Raw genomic sequence first — 21,871 nt, 5'->3', positions numbered from 1 at the left:
TGAACCCAGGGCATCACACATGCTAGACAAGGGAAGTACTCATGAGTTACAATCCAGACCAATTTTTTTGTGTTCTGGTAATACCTCCCTCCTCTAGCCCCTCAGATCTTATTCCCCACCTTGCAAGACAAGCACCTTATCCCCTGTACTATCTTTCTGGCCTTTTTTTCTTTCTTTTAAAATTATTATTTCGTTGGGGGCTAGGGGGTGGTCACACCTGGAGGTGCTCCGAGTTTACTCTTAAGCTCTGTACTCAGGGGTCCCATGGCGGGGCTTGGGGACCGTATGTGGTGCTGATCAAGAGAGATCACAGGCTTCACCAGAGCGGGGGGGAAAAGTTCTCTCGTTTTAAGATTGTTTGGAGTAGAGCTAACTACTCAACTAAACGTTAGAGCTTAATTATAAAAAGTGTAACTGAGCACAGAGTGGATCATGTCCCACCCATGGACCTCCTGGGCAACCTGAGCCTGCCGCTGGGAGGCAGGTGGGCACTGCCACGAGCTGCGAAACAAACAACCGCACTGAGGGGTCACTGCACTCGGACTTGCAGGATGACGTCGGAGCAGCTGGATCCTGGCACGCTCTCCCGGGCCGGGATCTCCCAGACCTCGCAGCCCCTTGAAGGGCGGTCTCTCAGCCTCCAGCCCCCACAGAGGGTCGCGGGGACTCGTCGGCGGCCGACTGCGCACTGTGCTCGCACTGCCCACGGGAACAGGGACTCCCGCGTGGGAACGAGACAGAGGCTGCTCTCCCAGTCGGCTCCCGCGTGCTCGCTCCGGCGCTTCCGGGTGTGCTGCGCAAGCGCAGTCGCGCCGCTTCCGGCGTTGAGAGGCGGGGCTTCGCCGACTGACGTCACTAGGCTGCACCAGCGCGGGTGCGCCATGCTGGCCGCGGGCGTGCGGGCGCGGGCGGCGGAGTGGCTGCGGCGCGCGCGGAGGCGGGCGGCCCTGGAGGCCCGGGCTCCCTCTGGGCGTCTCGGGCCGGGGCCCTTCGCGGGAGCGCGGGCGCTGTGCTGCGAGCCTCGGGCCGGGGGCGCGCGCAATGGGCCCCCCGCGGGAGAGCGCGCGGAGCCGGCCGGCGGGGACGCGCCCTTCCGGCCCGGGGAGCTGGTCCTGGCCGAGACGGGCCGGAGGGAGACCCGCTATCAGAGGCTGTTCCGGCTGAGCCCCGACGGGCACTTCAACAGCAGCTGGGGGACCGTCTGGCACCGCGACGTGCTGGGGCGGCTGCCCGGCCAGGTGGTGCGCAGCTCGGCGGGCAGGGAGCACCTGCTGCGGAGGCCGACGCTGGAGGACTACGTGCTGCTGATGAGGAGGGGACCTGCCATCACGTACCCGAAGGTAACCCCCGGGGTGACTGTCGGGGTGCCGGGGGTAGAACCCGGGTCGGCCGCGGGCAGGGCAAGTGCTTTGCCTGCTGTACCTGCACCGGTCCCTGAAATGATGCATTTGTATGTCTGGTTTTGGCAGATTTTTTTTTTTTTCTTTTTGGATCACACCTGGCGACGCACAGGGGTTACTCCTGGCTCTGCACTCAGGAATTACTCCTGGCGGTGCTCAGGGGACCATATGTGATGCTGGGGATCGAACCCGGGTCGGCCGCATGCAAGGCAAACGCCCTCCCGCTGTGCTATCGCTCCAGCCCCCTTTGGCAGATTTTAAAATATATATATTTTTAATTTTTTTGGAAGTTAACATGCGATTAGGAAACGGAAAAAAAGAAGCAAAGAGCAGTCATACACAATTACACGCAGTTATATCTGACAAGCCCTTTTAGGTCCTGCTTACCTACACAACTGAACATTATGTTATTAAGATCATGTGGAAATGATTCTTAAGGTAATTCGGCTGACATTTGAAAGATGGTCTTCCTCTTAGATTCCATAACTAATAGATAGCATAATTTTAACATGAAAGGTAGGTCCGTGGGAGCAATTATGTAGGGTTTCTTTTGGGGGGGTCACACCCGGCGATGCTCAGGGCTTACTCCCATCTAACACTTAAGTAACTCCTAGCGGGGTTCAGGGGACTGTCTGGGATGCCAAAGTCAAACCTGGGTGGGCCACTGACCTGCAAAGCAAGCACCCTCTCCAGCCCCCAGAGGAGCAATAATTTTTTTTTTTGAAGAGTTTTTTAATTTTCTCTTTACCACCACACTTGCCCTTTTCTTTGTTTTCATGACTGGGGGTCATTAGATTACTCTTCATACAATGCCATTAATTTAACGTGGAGGTGGGGGGGTTGCTCCCAAACAGTGCCTAGGGGATGCTGTGTGGACCAGGTGACTCAATACTCAGCCCATCAATGCAGTGCTGCTTGGGGACACGCAGGCTGGAATTCAGGCCCTTTAGAATACTAGGCACGTTGGCAACCGGTTCAATGCTCAGCCCCTGTTCTGTGTGTCTGCATATTATATCACAGATATATTTTAAAAATTTATTATTTATTGGTTTTTGTGCTTAGAACTTACTCCTGGCTCTGCAGTCGGATTATTCTTGGTGGGGCTTGGGTGTCCATATGGGACACTGAGTATTGAATCTGGTGAGCTGCACTACCACTCTGGCCCGATTTACTTATTTTTCAATGGCATTTATATCATTTCAGTGATAATACCTCAGGCTAGGTTCTAACACTACAGCCTGTGACTCGTCTCTCTTTATCTTTCCTACTGAGATTGGCACATTGTTTATTCCACTTCTGTATCGATGAAAGCTATTTCTACCTTGTGATTGTTTTCTTAAATTCTCTATTATCTTTAAACTAGGTAAACCTCTGATGTCTTCCTCTGAATTCCTATTATACTTTCTATATTTTCAGTTTTGAGTGGAAGGGCCACTTGATATGCTAATTGATTCTTGAGTCTCTTAAAAGTGGGGCCAGAGTCTAAACCAGTTTTTATTCCTCTGTGTTCGACATCCTGTTACATTGTCAGATAAGTGCTTAGTGTATATTTCTTGTTCACAGTCACCCATACTGTGTTTTATCATAGGATGTGAGTATGTTGCTATTGATGATGGACATCCACCCAGGTGATACCGTCTTGGAAGCTGGCTCCGGTTCTGGTGGAATGAGCCTGTTTTTGTCCAAAGCAGGTATGCGATTGGGATAAATAAGCTGAAATTAGATAGACCATTCAGATTCTAATAACAAAATTCAGTGGATTAAAAAATGTTTGGAAAAATATTCAGAAAGTATTCACATTTTGGAAAGCAATCACATTTTAAATTTAAAAAATTTAAACCAAATTTAGATTTTGTAGTTTAACTGCTTTACTATGTTGGTAGTACAGTATCATTTCAAACAGTTTTGGTGGAGTCTTTCTAGTTTTCTTTGTATGTTATGTCTTTTACAAAAAGATCGCTTGACCAAAGTCTCCTTTTTCCAAAGTTGAGTCCATTTAATTTTTTTTTCCTTGCCTAATTGGCTATAGTTAGGACTTCCTGCAATTCTACTGTTAGACTTCTATCCAGTAGTTAATGCTGGCTCGTGTACAAAGATTTATGCACAAGAATTTCCATTTTCATTTTAACACTTTTTTTCTTTTTGGGTCACACCCAGCGATGCACAGGGGTTACTCCTGGCTCTGCACTCAGGAACCACTCCTGTTCATTCTTGGGGGACCATAGGGGGTGCTGGGAATTGACCATGGATCAGCTGCATGCCAGGCAAATGCCCTACCTGCTGTGCTATTGCTCCAGCCCCTCATTTTAATACTTTTTAATAGCGACAAATATTCATTGGTAGGTCACTAAATAAACTGACTTAGTCATTTAATGGAAGATCTGTTGAGAAGAATCCACTAGGTTGTTAATTCATTGAAAAGGCCTTGGTGAGTAAGAAGGAAAGTATAGTGCAGTATATGTAACACATAATAATTTGTGTTAAAAACAGGGACTCTTTGGACCTGTTCATATATATTCACCCACGTGAAATTTGGAAAGAGTAAATAGTGGGAAATAAAATGGCCTCTGACGAGGGGAGTTGACTGGGTATCTGGGATAGGATAGAAACATTTATAATTTTAGACTATTTGAATTATTTTTTTATTTCTAATACCTTTGTAAAATCAAAATGTGATATTTTTATAAATGCTGAGATATAAATTATATATATATATATTTTAAATTAAGTTGGACCAAAAGGAAGAGTTATAAGTTTTGAAATACGGAAAGATCACCATGAATTGGCTAAGAAGAATTACAGACATTGGCGTGATTCATGGAAGATAAGTCATGCAGAAGAATGGCCAGATAACGTGGAATTTATTCATAAGGATATTTCCAGAGCAACGCAGGACATCAAATCCTTAATATTTGATGCGGTAAGTTTTACCACGTAGGTGTTTGATATCACAAAGATTATGTGAAAGGTTTCCCTTATTATGTAGTTCATTTTTTACTCTAAAAATGGGAGGAGTTAGCATGGTTGGACTTCTAACAGGGAGCCATCTATCAGCTGCCAAATGTGCTATTTTAATTTTGTGTGTTTTTCTTTTTTTCTTTTTGGTGCCAGGGATCAGGCTTAGAGCGTCATACATACAAGCTTCACTCTACTACCGCACCACATCCCACCCCACTCCCGTCCCCTTCAGTGTTTTTAATAACTGTTGGGTAATGATTAGAGACTAGGAGGAAATGGTTAAATATCACAGGCTTCAGCATTTCTAGACTAAAGGAATAATACCTGGGATTGTAGTGAGCTCAGGAACTCACTTTGTGTTGTGAGATTTGAAGTCATAAACGTTTCCATTTGAGAGGGAATAGGTAAGTGGACTATTTTGACCGTCAAGGTCAGGACTTAGAGGAGTGGTCCCTACAGATAGTGATATTTGAGACCTTTATCATTAACAAGGCTTTAAAAACAGACGTTGACAGATTTGTAAGAAAACTGGGAGAGATTGAATTAAGGGAGAAACAGCAAAGTACTATGAAGATGAAAAGGATTGATAACAGGAGGGTGACATTTTATTTTTCTTTGGTTTTGGGAATATATTGGTACTGAGGGGCTATTCCTGGTTTAGTGTTTGGGGCTGATTCCTGGCAGTGCTAGTAGGATCTTGTGGCACTATGCATGTGCTCTAGCCCTTTAAGCTGTATCTTTCCTAGCCCAACAGTTACTTTTTTGGGTGTTGGGTCCGCACCCAGTGATGCTCAGGGTTCTGCGCTCAGGAATCACTCCTCTCAGAACTCCAGGACTATATGGGGCTCTGGGAATCGAACCTGGGTCCGTCATGTGCAAAGCAAGCTCCTTACCACTGTACTATCTCTTCAGTCCTCGAAGAGAGTGACATTTTAAGCTATGACCAGTGATGGTGGAGATGTAGGGCCATGAGTATTAGCTCCAAAGTTTCGGAATGCTAGTAATATTCTAGCTGCTCTATTCTCATAATGTTTGTAGCTTGACACTGAGGACTAAGGTCTGGGTCAGACCGTCATCAAATTCCTTAACTGGCTATTGGAAGTTTGGATATTTTTAGGGCTTTAAATTCTTTTATATTTTGGGGGGCTGGAGCAATAGTACAATAGGTAGGGCGTTTGTCTTGCACATGGCTGACCTGGGTTCAATCCCCAGCATCCCATATGGTCCCCTGAGCACTGCTGGAGTAATTCCTAAAATGTAGAGCCAGGAATAACCCCTGACCATCGCCAGGTATACCCCCAAAACCAAAATTAAAAAAAATATTTTTTGGAGGTCTTAGGTATTGAATCCAAGGCACCCCACAGACGTAGACTCTCTGCCCTATTTAGGGTCTTCAAAAAGGAAACTAAGTGACAACTGATAATAAAATTTAGAGCAGCATGTTTTTATCAGACTTGATTTTTGTCTTTAGTATAATTATAAGCCTATCATTTTCTTGGCCTAGCTGCTGCTTTTTTTTTTTTTTTTTTTTGGTATTTGGGTCACACCCAGTGATGCTCAGGGGTTACTCCTGGCTCTGCACTCAAGAATTACTCCTGGCAGTGCTTGGGGGACGATATGGGATGCTGGGGATTGAATGCCCTCCCTGCTGTACTATATGTGCTATATGTGCAAGGCAAACATCTTCCCTGCTGTACTCTGTGGCCCTTGGCATAGTTTCTTATTCACAAATACCACAGTTCTTTTTTTCTTACTATCTGGCTTGCATTTACTGTTCAATTTGGGCAGAAAGGAGAATTGCTGTATGTAGGCCATCCATAAAACTGTCACAGATACCTAGCAGATCAGAATTTTCTTTGATGAAAATGAAACGTAGTGTTCTTTTTGGGGGGTAGAAAGGGTAGGGTTTGGTCTATTCCTGGCAGTGCTCAGGAGTGACCCCTGGTTGTGCTCAAGGGGACCATATGCAGTATGGGGGGGGGAGGGCGGGGCAAACCTGGATTGGATGCACATAAGAAAAGCACCTTATGTCCTGTATTCTCACTGATTCATAACAAAGGTTTTCATGGTTTAGGTTTTAGAGGCCCTCTGAAGAAGCATCCTTGATTTCAAGAAAGGACTTTTTACTGGATAAACTTACTTGAATCTCTTTCAATAATAATGCCCAATGACTACTCAGTATGAGAGAACATAGAGAGCTGTCAGCTATTGGCAAGAGTATTAGGAGCAAAGTATTGTAGTTGTTATCTATACATGAGTTCATCATAATGCAGAGTCATAATACAGAACTTTACCTGTAAAGTTATATAAAGCATTTTCCTTTAAAAAAGTCTCTGAGGGGGGATGAAGAGATAGTACAGCAGCAGGGCAGTTGTCTTGCACATGGCTGACCCAGATTCAATTTCCAGCACCCTATATGCTCCCCCAAATACTACCAGGACAGGAGTGATCCCTGAGCAGTGAGCCAGGAGTAATCCCTGAGCACCTTGAGTGTGGGCCCCCCCAAAAAAAAACCCTAAAAAGTTACAGTTTTTTAAAGTACTGCTTGAAGGTAGTGAAAAGGTGTATTAAAAAGGAATAGCTGTTATGTTCCCACCACTTGATTTTTTTTTTTGTCTGAATCACATATCTGATGAAAATCTTAAGTAAACTCAAGATTCAACAAGAAAACAACCTGGCTTTAAAATAAGCAAAAAGGGCAGGGGCAATAGTATAAAGGGTAGGGTACTTGCATTGCACGTGGCTAACCCAGATTCAATCCTGGGCTTCCTGATATGTCCCCTGAGCACCTCCAGGAGTGATCTCTGAGTGCAGAGCCAGGAATAACCTCTAAGCATTTCTGGGTGTGGCCCAAAAACCAAAAAAGAAAAAAAAAGCAAGCAAGAGACTTGAATAGGCACTTCTTTTAAAGAGAAAAACCGTAATCACATGAAAAGCAAATCATTAAGAAGTTAAAAATTTAAACCATAATTATATAATATATGCATATATTCGAGTGGCAAATATTAAAAATGACAGTGCTAAGTGTTGACAAATGTGCAGACCAAGTAAAATTGTACAGAGCTGTTGGGAAGACCAGTGACCTTCCTTCTCTTAAGCAAAGCTAAACTCTAGCCTGTCTCGAGTACCCACTTTGTCTTTTTTCCCCTTTTGTCTCCACTGCAGTGACAGTGGCCATTTCAGACCCATGAAGTAGTCTACGGCCTCAGAGCATTTGTATTTGCCATTTCCTCCAGCTGGAGCATACTTTCCCCCTAAATTTCCTCGGGGTAAGCATTACCATTTTCTTCAGTTTTTTTTTTTTTCCCACTCTTCAACTTATATATAAAATAGCACTCCTTTCCCTGCCCTGTTTCTCTCATGTAATTCTCTATAATTCCATTTGTTCTTCATGTCTTTGTCCCCTTGACTCAGATTTACTGGGGTTTGTGTGATTTCTATCCCATTATTAGAATTTTAATTCCCATAACAATATAAGCTTTTGTGTGTCCTTAAACTTAGCAGAATTCTTGGTACACAGAAGGGGCTCGGTACATTTGGTGAAAAAATAAGGAATGCTATTGCTTTTACCCATTAATCCTGTTTGGGGTCGGGGATGTGGTTCGATGTTAGGGGTTGCTTCCAGCCATGTACAGGGTACCATGCAGTGCTGGGGATCAAATTGGGGTTGGCTTCCTCAAGGCAGTTTGCTTGAACCTTTGTGCTATCACCCCACCATTCCCTTAATAAAAAAATAATTTATAACTTAATAAACATATTAAGATGCCAACCTATCTTAGCTTTCTGCTATTGGCTATCTATGAAAGTTACCAATTCCTTTGGTGGTGTTTGGGTCATACCTTGTCGTACTCGGGAACTGACTCCTGGCTCTTTGCTCAGCGAACCGTATGTAGTGCTGGGGGTATCAAACCTTGGTTGGCCCCATGTGTGCAAGTCAGATGCCTTCACCCATAAACTATTTTTCTGGCCTCAAAGTTGCTGATTTGTATTTTGACTTTTTTCCCCCTCATTTACTCATAGTATTCATTTAACATCATTTTTGAATACAGTCCTATTTTCTGTAGCTGAATGAAGAATGAAAAGCTAAACACAATTCTTTCATTTTAGAATTTTTAAATATCTAGAAATTTTTGAATATAGAAGGATATATTTGTTTTAAGAATTTTTGTTGTCAACTGAATTAAGTTTTCTCTGCTTTTTTATGTGTATGAAATATGGCTAAAGATTGCTTTATTATCAGTACTACCAAGTTTTAAAAGATACAATTATAATTGTTTCTAGTGAAGTGAAATAGATTTAGATAAATTTTCTTAGAAAAATATGAGTTGGGAGTGATAGATACACATCATGTTTGAGACACACAAGGTTTTTTTTGTTTGTTTGTTTGTTTTTTGTCTTTTTTGAGTCACACCTAGCGGTGCTCAGGGTTACTGCTGACTCTGCACTCAGGAATTATCCATTATTCCTGGTGGTGCTTAAAGGGCTACATATGGGATGCCGGGGATCGAATCTGGTTGGGCCACCTGTAGGGCAAATGTCATACTTGCTGTATTATTGTTCCTGCCCACCCCCACCGTTGGTTTTTTGGTAGGGCTTTTCCCAAATTGCCCCCACTTGGATAGCAGTCTACCTAGTACCTAGGGTGTTCTCAAGGAGGAGAGCCTTGGGTTCTTGATCATCTTTTTCATATTATGACCTTTAGATTTTCTTGAAGCTTCTCCCTTTCTCTGGGATACCATTACAATTTTTATGTGGTCAAGAAATATCACAAATTGTATTATACCTTTTTGGAAGCAGTAAAATGACAAGTTCAGAGTATTCCTTTCCCTGCAACCCCCACCAATGTTTAAAACTAGTTCATAGTTTGGAGAACATAAAAATATTTAATTATAAAACCACAAATGAAGTGAAAGCTTTAAACTGGACCACTGTTTACACCTACATTCTAGTTTGGAAACGCATATTTTCAAGCAGCCATACAAAAATATTTATGAAGAATGTATAATTTCTAAAACCTATGAAAACATCCCTGCTACCAATACACTTCTAGATACGAAACTACCATATTGTTACTTCTATGTAGTAAGAGGAGTTCCTTTTCAAAACATAAAATTCAGTCTTTAGGTATGTATGAATGGTATGAGTGAGTTTTTAAAAAATTTTTCTTTGTGGAGTTTTTTTTTTTTTTTTTTGCTTTTTGGTTCACACCCAGCACTGCTCAGGGGTTACTCCTGGCTCATGCACTCAGGAATTACTCCTGGCGGTACTTGGGGGACAGACCATATGGGATGCTAAGAATCGAACCCGGGTCAGACGAGTGCAAGGCAAATGTCCTACCCTCTGTGCTATCACTCCAGCCTGTTTGAGGTTCTTAAGCATGCTAAACATCAGATGAGGATCCACAAAGGAACTGGAGTTGTCTTATGGTATCCATTAATAAGCTAGAGCTGGGAGTGCTTTTGGGATAGTGCTCTATTTTAAAAATGAAATACTCTGAGTAATTGCTTTCTAAAAGAATGTCGTTTTGATAATAAAAAATGAAAACCATTGCTTTACTTAAACAGAATTTATAGTCTGATCTTTTTTCTTTGCTGATAGGTAGCTCTGGATATGTTGAATCCTCAAGTTGCTTTGCCTGTGTTTTACCAAAATCTTAAACAAGGTGGTGTATGTGCTTTATATCTAGCAAAGTAAGTACTGTAGCTGTTCTTTGTAATGTGCTTTTTTTGTTTTTACTTTTTGGACTACATTTAGTAATGGTTAGAAGCCACTCTCTGTGGCGTTACAGACCTAACCTGAGTCTCCTGTATGCGAAGCATACACTTAGTTTGTTAAACTCCCTGTCTTACACATAATGTGATTTTGAATACATTTTTATGTTGTCTAAGCAGTAGGCTAAATGTTTATTCAAATTGAGTTAGGTGTATATGTCATTTTATAAAAATGTTAGGGAACGAATGTCTCACATTTCTCCTATTATTGTTTAAAGCATTAATTATATAAACAGTAATGCTTACTCTGATTTGGAAGAAAAGTTTTAAAAGTATAATGTGAATAATAATGTTGAATTATGGTCTGTGTATGTGTTCTTACTTAATATTTTATGAAGTTGCTTATTATGTGGCCTAACTGGCAGTTTTAATCCTTCTTCCCCTATTTGATTCATATCATTTCAATTTAGGTAAGAAACACAGTGAACTTAATTATTTTACAAATGTAAACTATTTACTTTTTTGAAAGCATCACACAGGTTATCGAACTTTTAGATGGAATTCGAGTCTGTGAACTTGATCTCTCATGTGAAAAGATAAGTGAAGTCATAGTGAGAGATTGGTTGGTTTGCCTTGCTAAACAGAAAAATGGGAATTTACCCTTAAAAGTGGAGCCTAAAAGCCACATAGATCTACAGTCAAATTCTATGAAAACTGAAGATGAGAGTTTTCATGAAGATGAACATGGTGAGTTTTAGGGGGGGCTTGATGCTTATCCTTGCAGTAATAATAAATGGAGAAATGGGCTTCTTAATGCAGTGCCAATAAATTACCCAAAAAGAAAAAAAAAAAACATTTCTCAGTTTTTTTTTCTGTTATATCTCTCAGGCACAGAATAATAACCCCTCCTTTTGAAATACAAAACATATTTTGAACTGAGATTTTAGTAACATTTGTATTTTACTTGACAGAAGGAGATTAGATTGGAAATATTTTTAACATATGGAGGAAGGAGTATTTTAATTTATCATTATTGGTGGAAGTAAAGAATTCAGTAGAGACTTATTACATAAATATATTCCAAAAAGTAACTTTTAAGATTCTGAGGGTTTTTTTCAAAGAAAATTTATTATAAGTACACATTATTTAGGCCATGAACAAGTTTTCTAGTATCCATTGATTGTATCATGTTTATGTATTTGGTTCTAAAACCATTTATGTTTATTATATAACATTGGATTTTTTTTTATTAGGTAACTGGCTCAGTAGCTTCAAAACAATTGCTTTTAAAATAAATGTCTGAGGAGCCAGAGAAGTAGGGCAGTGGTCAGGGCGCTTGCTTGCACATGGCCAGCTTGGGTTGGATCCCTGGCATGGTCCCCTGAACACATCCAAGAGTGATTGAGCCCCAAGTGCAGAGCCAGGAGTAACCTCTGGGCATTGCCGGGTGTGGCACAAAAATCAAAATAAATGTCTAAGAGAAAAATCTTACAGGACTCTTATCACATCTTAATACTTTTGTGAACAACTTATAAAATAATGTAAGCTTACACATGTTTTATCCTACAGCAGAGGAATCACATTATGATTTTCCATATGGATCAGTTCCCTATATTGCTAGACCTATACACTGGCAAATTGGTCATACAGGTGAGTAGTGTTTTCAAAACATATTATAGGATGTTTTCTTCTAATTATTATAATGACCTTGTCTTTTTTCCCCCCCATACAGCTTTTCTTGTCAAGCTGAGGAAGTTCAAACCACAGCTAAATGGAGCACCACCCTCAGATGACAGAATCTGATTTGAATATGGAAGAATATCAAAATAGAGCTTTAAGTTATGTCATTACTTTCACAGATTGGAATTTTTAGCTATTAATATATTTATAACTTTTACGTATATAATTATGAAGTATGAGGTACAGAAAGTTTTGTATAACACTTCGAAACTGTTAATGTCCCTTTGAGACTTGTCTTGCAGTTAATTTGACATTTGTAGTTATGATTTTAACTTGGTTTAGTTGCATCATCTCATTCTTCACTTCCTGTAAACCACTCCATAGATTTGTCATTCTCCATGAAATTAATTTCCTTTTCTTTCTTTGATTGATGGTCATTTGCTACCAAAATAAAATATACATTTTAAGAAAATTTTTTTGTATTTTAAATATATATGTGAATGGCTTCTGTGTATCCTAAAATAGAAATCTGTTATCCATTATAAGAATGTAGAACCATATTAAAAATAGTAACAAAAGGTGTGAAAAACCATGACTCTCTTTCAGAATTTTTTTAGCTAGCCTGAAAGAACATTAGAATTGTTATGTAAATCAAACATGGAGAAATACACTTTGTGTACATGAATTAATTATGACTAAGGCTTATAGCACCAGTTACAGAGTATTTAGCAATGTGCCATACATTATAACCGTCTTATCTGTTTTGTTTCGAGGCCACACTGCTGCTGCTCTGGGCTTACTTTTGGTTCTGACCATATGCAGTGTTGAGTAAAGGGTCAGCCATGTGCAAGACAAGCACCTTAAACCCCTATAACATCTCTCCATCCCTGCTATACATTTTAAGCAACTTTTATTATTTTTTCATTTAAAAAGTGTAGCTCCAGTTGAACCTGTCCATGTTTGGGGTACATGTAGTACCAGGGATTGAACTAGAATTAGCTGCTGTCCTATCTATCTGGTCCCTAGACTTTATGTTCTGTGGTTGAATTAGATGTTAAATAGTAACATACAAAGCTAAAACTGTTACAAGTATTCCCTAAGAAGTTCAGGTATTACAGAGTTTTGCTTTTAATTTTTGGTTCTTGGGCCATACTCAGCAGTGTTCAGGGTTACTCCCAGTATTTCATTTGGGGCTCTTGCTTTGCGAAAGGGACCATACAGTGCTACAGATTAAATTTGGGTTTCCTCCATGCAAATCAAGTACACTAGCCTATTGAGCTATTTCCCTGGCCCTGTGTAGTCTCGTTTTAAGTTTGAATTTTATGGACAAAGATTTAGACTTAGGGTATCATTTAAATACAAATGTCTTTTAGGTTTTAAAGTAGTGCCTAGGAGGATACAAGATACTATTTCTGGATTCATTCCCTATAGCAGAACTATTTAAATATTCTACATATTTTACAGTTGTTTTCACCATGTGTTAAAATTTAACCTAAAGGCTCTGCCCTTATAAATTTTCTTTTGTTTTTAAGGGGCAGGGGTGGTGGTGTGTCTGGTTGTCTGAGTAATGTTTCAAAAGCGTAGGGAGCCCCTTCTGCCAATTCTCTGGAAGCAAATAACAGCACCCGAAGATACAATGCTGCTCCAGTCCTGTGTTGCCAGGGACTAACCAGGCCATTGTGCTGGTGCTATGGTTGAACCTCTTGATGTTTGGGGTACATGTGGTGCCAGGGATTGAGCTGGGGTTAGCTGCTGGGACTTTATTTTCTGTGGTTGAGTTAGATATTAAATAGTAACAGATATAAAGCTAAAGCTGTTACACTTTATTAAAGCTTTGTACAAAGAAATTTTTTATATAAAGTTTTTATACAAAAACTTCTTTATACAAAGAAGTATTAAGAGTTTTGCTTTTGTGAAGAAATTACTAGAAATTGTCGGTAACTCTTGATTTGAGACCTCCATGATAAGTGGGAATGAACTTTTGCAAGAAAAGAACAATGAAGACCAGCGATACTAAGAGACTAGAAAGATAGGCAAGTGTCATTTCATGAAGGCTCGTATAACCCTGTTGTTTTTATTTTTGGGCCACATCTGGCAGTGCCCAGGGATTACTCCTGGCTCTATATTCAGGAATCACTCTTGGTGGACTCGGGGGACCATATTGGATACTGGTTGGCTTTATGCCCTACCTTCTATACTATCACTGTGGCCCCTCTTGTAGCCCTATGAAGGAGTTGGTCTATTCTAAGTAAATAGTGGGGAGGGCAACTGAATGATTCATCTGAGGTAAGAAAAGATACTATGCTTAGATCTTTTTTAGTATTCTAGTTCACTCTGTATGATAAGCATCTGCACACTCATAAAATGACAGCTTTCTCATTTCATAGCATTTCAAGAAGCTTTGAACTACATTATGGAATGTTTTCTTTTTATAGTATGTAACTATTCCTGTCCCTTAAATATTGTTTTCAATGCCTGCTATGTGCCAAGCCCTAATTATACTAGTGGGGAATGGTTTAAGAGCAAAGAAAAGTTGTACTCTTTATTCATATTTTATTTATACTGCTCAGTATAAATGTGTAGATGTGGACTTAAGTTCTAATAGTGTCAATAACGTTACTGAAAACCAAATTATAAGAAATAGTTATTAATATTATTATTAATAGTTACTCAAAGTCTAGTGTAAGCCCTTTCACTATCTTGTATTGGTGCCATTTTCATAGTCTGGCTTATAGGAGATGCCTTCTTTTTAAAACATTTATTTTTTGCAGTGCCATAGTTTGTTCCTAGGCCCTTTCACAAGCAAAACAAGCACTCTACCACTGAGTCTCATCTCTGGCTTGACATAACTTCTAAAGTTACTCTTCTCTTTTCATATCTGGCTTTTATTTATACTGTAAATTTCTAGAGATTAGTGAGACTCGCACTGTCTCTCCAATACCTTCAAAATTCCCACCTTCTTCCACTCAGTAATCAAAATTTGTTGGTAGCTTTGTCTTTGCTGATCATATATTGTTTTATCTCCTGATGAATTTTTTGGAAGAAATTTGGGTTTGCAGCCCTTGGTTTGGGGAAGACTTTGAGTTTGAATTTTATAATAGGAGGTAGTAGAGAACTTCAAAGGTTCTATGACATACAAAAGAGGTTTTTTTTTTTAAGTCTTGTTAGTGTATGAGTTAAATTATAAATTTCATAATGGTTCATAGTATACAACTATGAGATGAATGGTTGTAGTTACAGCTATGAGGTAAGACAATGGCGTGGATTTAAAAAATATACTGTGAAGGAAGCTACCACCGAAACCCAGTGGTGCACAGCAGGCCATTGAAATAATTTGGTTTAGCCCTGCAACTGCAGATAAATTTTTGACCAAATATAGCTGCCTGTATTTTAAAGGTTTTTGAATTTTTAAGTTTTGCTCAGTATTTATTTTGGGTTTTAGGCCAAACCAGTGCTATTCCTAACTTTTTGCCCAAGGAGCACTTTCGGTGGTATGTGAGGGATTATATATGGTAGTGGGGATCAGGTCCAGGGAAGGTAAGCACCTTAACTCATGTACTAGCTGTCTGGCCACTAAGTTGATTATTTTTTATGACAACCAATGATGTTATTGATATCCAAATGAATCCTTGGCAGAAAAATGTTTACCAACCATGCAATGTAGAGGGAGAGAAGCTATATATTTTCAGATTTTATCTGCTATTTAGAAGCCATTTCCCTTCTCTGGGCAAAATAGAAGTTAGTTAAGACCTAGTTCATATATTACTTCCTCATGAAAGCCTTTATCAAGTTTCACCCCACAAAATTCTGGAAATTTGTGCTCCTAGATGTTGATCATATAATTAACATTATCCTTATATCATTCATTTTTTAAGGCATTCATATATGTGTAAAGATTTTAAACCTGGGTTACTACCATATTGGTAATGACAGAAATAAAGTTTAGAGAAGTTATTTTTTGACAAAATAGCAGTGATATTCTGTGCCTGCTCAGGTGAACCAGGATTAAGGAGTGGCTCACTGCTTTTATCCCCCTTAGCTGCACTTCACTAGAATCTCAGGGTTTCTCAGTGTACAGTAATACATTCCTAATGTTTCAGATGGGCTACCATAGTTGTCAAGGCTTATGACAATATAAGGTAAAGAGAAATGATGTAAGTAAAAAATGTGCTGTATAATCAGAACTGGATTCCCATCTTTGCTGGATTTGTTCATGTATTGTATCTTGCAACTGTGTGCTTTCTGAGTTTGTTTTTCCACCAATAAAATAAAATGATTTTAATGCCAGTTCACATTTCTTCAGTAGAAACAACCAAAACAGCAAAATAGGATTTCTTGAGTATGTGTGTCCGGTTAAATGATTCTTCCTTGTGAATTGCTTTGCAAATAACTGATTGTGTTACGTAAAACAAAAAAATACCTCATTATCCTCCCCCAAACTTTTAAATTCAAAAGTAATTTGTTCTTAGCTAAAAACATGTTAATATAAAACTTGGGTACAAGTATTGACACCTGATTATGATGCCCCCAGTGAGCCCTAGGACCAGATACACGCACAACTCCTGGTCATTATAACAATAAAGCGAAGGTGGGAGAAAATTAAAAAGAAATCTCCCAAAAGACTTACAAATAGCCAACAATTAGGTATATGAAAGGGTGCTCAGCACCACTAACATAAGGTAGATGCAAAAAAACATCTGGAAGAAATTTGATACCCCTTTAGACCTGTTAGAATGGCTATTATAAAAAAGGAAATGTGTTAACAGGAGGTGGAGAAAAGGGAAAATGTACTATTGGTGGGAGTGTAAATTTGTTTAGCCATTAAGGAAAACGGTATGGCGGTTCTTCAGAAATTTAAGAGGGGGCTGAAGTGATAACTATTGGGGGCTAAGGTGCTTGCCTAGTACAATATTGACCCCTGTTTGATCCCTGGTACTGCATTTGGTTCCCTGTGTACTGCTATGGGTGATCCCTGAGCATAGAGCCAAGGAGTAAGTTCTGTGTAGTGTCGGTTGTGGCTCAATCTCCACCCCCCAAAAATTTACTTTTAAATAGAAGTAGCTGATCCAGGAATTTCACTTCTATTTTAAGGAGAAATCACTGCCTGAAAGTTACCTGCACCCTTGTGTTCATTGTAGCATCATTTAAGGTTTGGAAGTAAAATTGAGTATTAATTAGTGATAAAATGTGGGTATAATGATGATATCAAGGTGATACAGGAGTGACCATCCCACCAAGCATAGAGCTAGGGATAAGCCCTGAGAATATATGAATCTGCCCACCCTCCTCCCCTGACCCCCAGCAAACAACCCTAAAAAGGGAATTTACTGTTTGTGAGAACATGGATTGACCTTGAGGACATAAAGCAGACAAAAATACTGCAAAATTTCACTTATGTGTAATTAAAAAAAAAAACAATGGCGATAGCTCAGTAGCCAGATTGCTGAGTTTGAACCCTGACACCACGGTCTAACCCTCTCCTCCCAAGCATAGCTGGATGTAGTTCTGGAGGCCCCCAACTCAGTGTCCCCTGGGCCTCCTGAGTATTACTTGTCTGTCAAACCTGCCCTACCCACCAACACTAAAAACCCACCAAAACTTCATAGACAATTGGTGATTATCAGAGGAAGAAAGGCAGAAGTAGGCAAAAATCATTAGAAGATAAAGATTTAGAGTAACTGTAAAACAGGGTGCTTGCCTTGCATGTGGTAACAGGTTCAATCCCCGGCTCCCACATGGTCTTCAAAAACCTACCTGGGAACGATTCTTTGAAGAACAGCCCACTGCCAGCTGATGCCAAAAACAAAACAAAACAAAACAAAACACCCCCCAAAATCCAAAATAAAAATAAATGTGTCTTGGGGATATAATGTACAACATGGTGACTATATATAGTTAACAATACTGTACAGGGGCTGGAGAGATAGCACAGCGGGTAGGGCGTTTGCCTTGCACGCGGCCGACCCGGATTCAAATCCCAGCATCCCATATGGTCCCCTGAGCACGGCCAGGGGTAATTCCTGAGTGCAGAGCCAGGAGTAACCCCTGTGCATCGCCAGGTGTGACCCAAAAAAAAAAACCAAAAAAAAAAAAAACAAAAAAAACCAATACTGTACATTTAATAGTTGCTACAAGTAGATTGTAAACATTCTCATCACTGAAATTTTTAACTGATAACTAACTGTGATCATCATCTTTTAATAAATGCATATATTAAATCTTACATCTAAAATATAACATTAGGTGTTTGTTAATTATCTGATTTTTTTTAAAGTGTAGGAGAAAATGTTAATCACTGATAAAGCTGAATGGTGTTATTTACAACTCAATTTATTTTCTCCTTCAAATTTTAGAATAAGAAACATTTCAAAGAAAAGTGGATCAGTTTCAAAGTACTTAAAATATTTGCAACTCAAGGATTTTGGTCTGTATTTTAACATATTTAATTTTTTAAGGTAAGCTATCACAAAAGATTTATTGGCAAGAAAAAGCAGTAACTGAAAAGGGGAGAACTTTCAATACTAATTTAACTGATATTATTGTACTATAAAAATTATCTACCCCTGCCTGTAAGGGTCTCAAGTCAGTAAATAACTTGAATTTATTAGTAACTTGCAAAACTTAATTCTAACATCATTAAATCATACCTTGAGAATAGCTATGAGCTTGAGAAGGATCAACTATTATGTCCTTGGGGAAAGACTTGTGTGATTCCTGAGAATGCTTTTCCATCGCCACTTCTGTCTCACTAGATGAAGACGACGATGAAGACAGTCCCAGTCTAACATATCTCCCTTTTTTACCACAGAGCGAACAGTCCACAGGTGTGGCACTAGGTCCTCGAGGCAGCTGAACTTCATCTCTGTTGTAGTTTCTGACAGCTCCGCTGTGGTGCACAGAGCGTTCTCGTTGCCATATATAATGGGTTGGGGCAATGGCCATAACCTGTAATGGGAAGCTTTCTTTCAGAATTTTAATATGATCTTAAAATTTAATAAAATTCGGCACAAAAATCCTAGGACTGGAGCGATAGCACAGCGGGTAGGGCGTTTGCCTTGCAAATGGCTAACTTGGGTTCAATTCCTCCGCCCCTCTTGGAGAGCCTGGAAAGCTACCGGGAGTATCCCGCCTGCAGGGCAGAGCCTGGCAAGCTACCCGTGGTGTATTCGATATGCCCAAAACGGTAACAAGTCTCACAATGGAGACATTACTGGTGCCCGCTCAAGCAAATCGATGAACAACAGGAGGACCGTGCTACAGTATAGTGTAGCAAGGTAAACACACTGATCTAGATTTCCTAGGTTTGAACACTAGTGTGCTGTTATACCAATTAATGACCTTGAAGAGTCCCTTAGCCTGTCTGCATATTTTGGTATGTTTGTTGGTGGTGCTGGAGATGCACCCATACCGTATGCTGGGTAAGTATTCTACCGCAGACCCACATTCCTGATCCCATCTCTGTGCCTTTTTTCTTTTTTTTTTTGAGTTCACAATAGTCAAATCATATTTTAAAAGATGATAAATTTAGAAGACAGACTTATGATTTCAAAATTTACTACAGAAGTACAATCAATATAAGTACACTACATAGAAAGACAAAATGATCAGTGGAATAGAAGTGAGACTAGAGATATGTATGATTTGACAACTCAATGAGGAAAGAATTATTACTTCAATAAATCTTGTAGATATTCATATGCAAACAATGGATTTGGAACTCTATTTCTGTGCCTTTTTTCTTAACAGGGATTGCTTCTCTAGTTGTCAGAATTGTTCTAAGCGTCAACACGTGGCAAATTTAGAAAAGTACTTGATAAACGCTCAAAGAGTATTCACACTATTTCCCACTTTGGAATATCCTTTATATGTGACAGTGGTGGTGGGATTGCTATTGCAATATTGAATGCCTGTAACAAGACATCATTAACAACTTTGTAAACCATGGTATTTAAATAAAGTTTGGGGGTAAAATCCTTATATGTGATTATGTATTTACTGAGTTACCACTCGATCATTCACCTATGTAACTGCACTGTAGCACTGTCCTCCCGTTGTTCATCGATTTGCTCGAGTGGGCACCAGTAATGTCTCCACTGTGCGACTTGTTATTTATTTTTTTTATTTTAGTTACTGTTTTTGGCATATCGAATATGCCTCGGGTAGCTTCCCAGGCTCTGCCGTGTGGGTGGGATACTCTCGGTAGCTTGCCAGGATCTCCGAGACGGACGGAGGAATGGAACCCGAGCTGGCCGTGAGGCAAACGCCCTACCCGCTGTGCTATCGCTCCAGTCCAACTATGTAACTATAACCTTAAATGCATGTCTGATACCAAATTTGTTATATTTACAACAAATCAGTTTGCTTTTACAGCTTCCCTGTTCCCATTATGGAATAATCCACAACTCTTTCTATTATATAGATTTAATATATAATAGATGAGAACTGAGAACTTATTTCCTATATACCTTATATCACCATGTAAAGGGAATTATCATTTTGTAATACTGAGTTTTCCTTAACATTGCCATCTTCATCACTAGGCTATAACTTGCTTCCTGATCTTTGTCAAGTTTAGTTTCAACACCTTCCCTATATTGTGGCTTTTCTGCCTACTATCACTGAATTATTTTGTTCAAAACATTGCTTTCTGTAGTCCTCATCCAGAATCAAGTGATAGCTAACACAGAAATCAGCCTTTTTTTTTTTTTGCGGGGGCCGGGGGGAGGTTCTCGTTTTGGTCAGGGTGTAATTGTGGGTTTGTGCTCAGGGACCACTCCTAATATGATGACTCCTGATAGGATATTGTGCCATCTAGGTCAGATAACATAATTATAAGATAAGAAGTTCCTCTTGATAAAACTACTATCCTCCATGATGGATAAGAGGGGTGGAATTGAGGAAAACTGTTTCTTATCGGGCTAGCATCTTCCATAATCCGTGTCATAAATTCCACTTCTGAGAAGCTCAAGTCCAAAAAAGGGGAAGCTGATTATAAAATATTAGTAAATAAGGAAATACTCTTTAGTCTTTTCTGTTTGGTTGCTTTCTGGGTTATACCTGACTGTGCTCAGGGCTTATTCTTGGCTCTGGATTCAGGGATCACTCCTGGTGGGACTTTGGGAAAAAATGGTGGTGCCAGAGATCAAAAACGTGCAAGGCTGGTACTACTGCACCAGCCCTGTGATATTTTAGTTTTTAGGATCTTTTTGCTTTATCTAAAATAAAATCTGACATCAATAAAACTGTGAAAAGAGGTATGATTTTTAAATGCACTTAAATTTCATCACATGTTCTCATTTAAACTTTGTAAACCTGGAATTCAAACTTTAATAGAAATTATAAATTCCTGTGTTACTAAGATATATTTAGTGCGTGACACCATCTCCTCCAACTATATTGGCGATCTTTCAGATGAGAGAAATTCACTAAAATACAGAAGTAGGTTCCTCTAGAAAAATAGAATTAATGACTTAATTATTGTTTTATAAAATTTTTGTGTTATAAAATTAGATCATACTATCTAAGCCTTAAACTGTGGGTCATGACCTGATAAAAGAGTCAGATGAAATAAATCTCAAATCTTGTTATAATTTGTTATTAAATGCTCAATTTGTAAATATATTTTATATAGGTATATACCCAGGTTGTGTAAAAATTTCTCAGGTGAGGGGCTGGAGTAATAGCACAGTGGGTAGGGCACTTGCATTGCACATGGCTGATCTGGATTTGATCCTCAGCATCACATACGGTACCCTGACCACCAGGAGTTATTCCTCAGTGCAGAGCCAGGAATAACCCCTAAGCATCAATGGATGTGGCCCCAAAACAAGCAAAACGAAATTTCTCAGGTGAAAGGCTGTTTCAAGTGAAATTAAGAAGTCCTGATCAAAAGTCGGCCTGTACTGAGTCTGTATCTTCTAGTAAACTGTCATCTACTCAGAAACAATGCAATTCTCTAGGTGGTGCCTGCATTCTGATTCTTAGGTGTATACTATTCTCTACAAAAACTTTCTTATTCTTAATTCAGTGGGTAGGGCACTTGCCTTGCATGTAGTCAACCCGGATTCTATCCCCAGCATCCCATATCATCCCCCCAAGCACTGTCAGGAGTAATTCCTGAGC

The 21,871-nt window shown here is 39.6% G+C and overlaps 2 protein-coding genes across 2 annotated transcripts in view; one reads left to right on the top strand and one right to left on the bottom strand.

Annotated features, from left to right (window-relative positions):
- The first annotated feature begins 881 nt into the window (after positions 1-881).
- TRMT61B (tRNA methyltransferase 61B) lies at positions 882-16,025 on the top strand. Its single transcript, XM_055121362.1, has 7 exons — positions 882-1,340; positions 2,989-3,091; positions 4,130-4,320; positions 9,957-10,048; positions 10,599-10,816; positions 11,639-11,719; positions 11,802-16,025. The coding sequence occupies exons 1-7, from the start codon at positions 882-884 to the stop codon at positions 11,870-11,872; spliced, it is 1,215 nt and encodes a 404-aa protein (XP_054977337.1). The 3' UTR covers positions 11,873-16,025.
- Positions 12,096-21,871, bottom strand: part of SPDYA (speedy/RINGO cell cycle regulator family member A) — a 23,281-nt gene continuing 13,505 nt past the window's right edge. Inside the window, exons 5-7 of the mRNA XM_055123302.1 lie at positions 18,397-18,694; positions 17,928-17,930; positions 12,096-12,190 (exon numbers count right to left, since the gene is read on the bottom strand). Of these exons, the coding sequence (XP_054979277.1) occupies positions 12,102-12,190; positions 17,928-17,930; positions 18,397-18,694 (390 nt within the window). The 3' untranslated portion in view covers positions 12,096-12,101. The remainder of the gene's footprint in view (positions 12,191-17,927; positions 17,931-18,396; positions 18,695-21,871) is intronic.

The sequence above is a fragment of the Sorex araneus genome, chromosome X (genome assembly GCF_027595985.1).
Source record: "Sorex araneus isolate mSorAra2 chromosome X, mSorAra2.pri, whole genome shotgun sequence".
NCBI lineage: Eukaryota > Metazoa > Chordata > Mammalia > Eulipotyphla > Soricidae > Sorex > Sorex araneus.
Note: the sequence above shows the minus strand (reverse complement) of the source record. Positions and strands in the feature narration are given on the sequence as shown.

Bases quoted from the DNA above. Each gene is read 5' to 3' on its own strand.
- TRMT61B (XM_055121362.1), top strand. From the start codon at position 882: ATGCTGGCCGCGGGCGTGCGGGCGCGGGCGGCGGAGTGGCTGCGGCGC. The intron at 10,049-10,598 runs GTAAGTACTGTA...CTTTTTTGAAAG, and splicing joins TGTGCTTTATATCTAGCAAA to CATCACACAGGTTATCGAAC. The intron at 11,720-11,801 runs GTGAGTAGTGTT...CCCCCCATACAG, and splicing joins CTGGCAAATTGGTCATACAG to CTTTTCTTGTCAAGCTGAGG.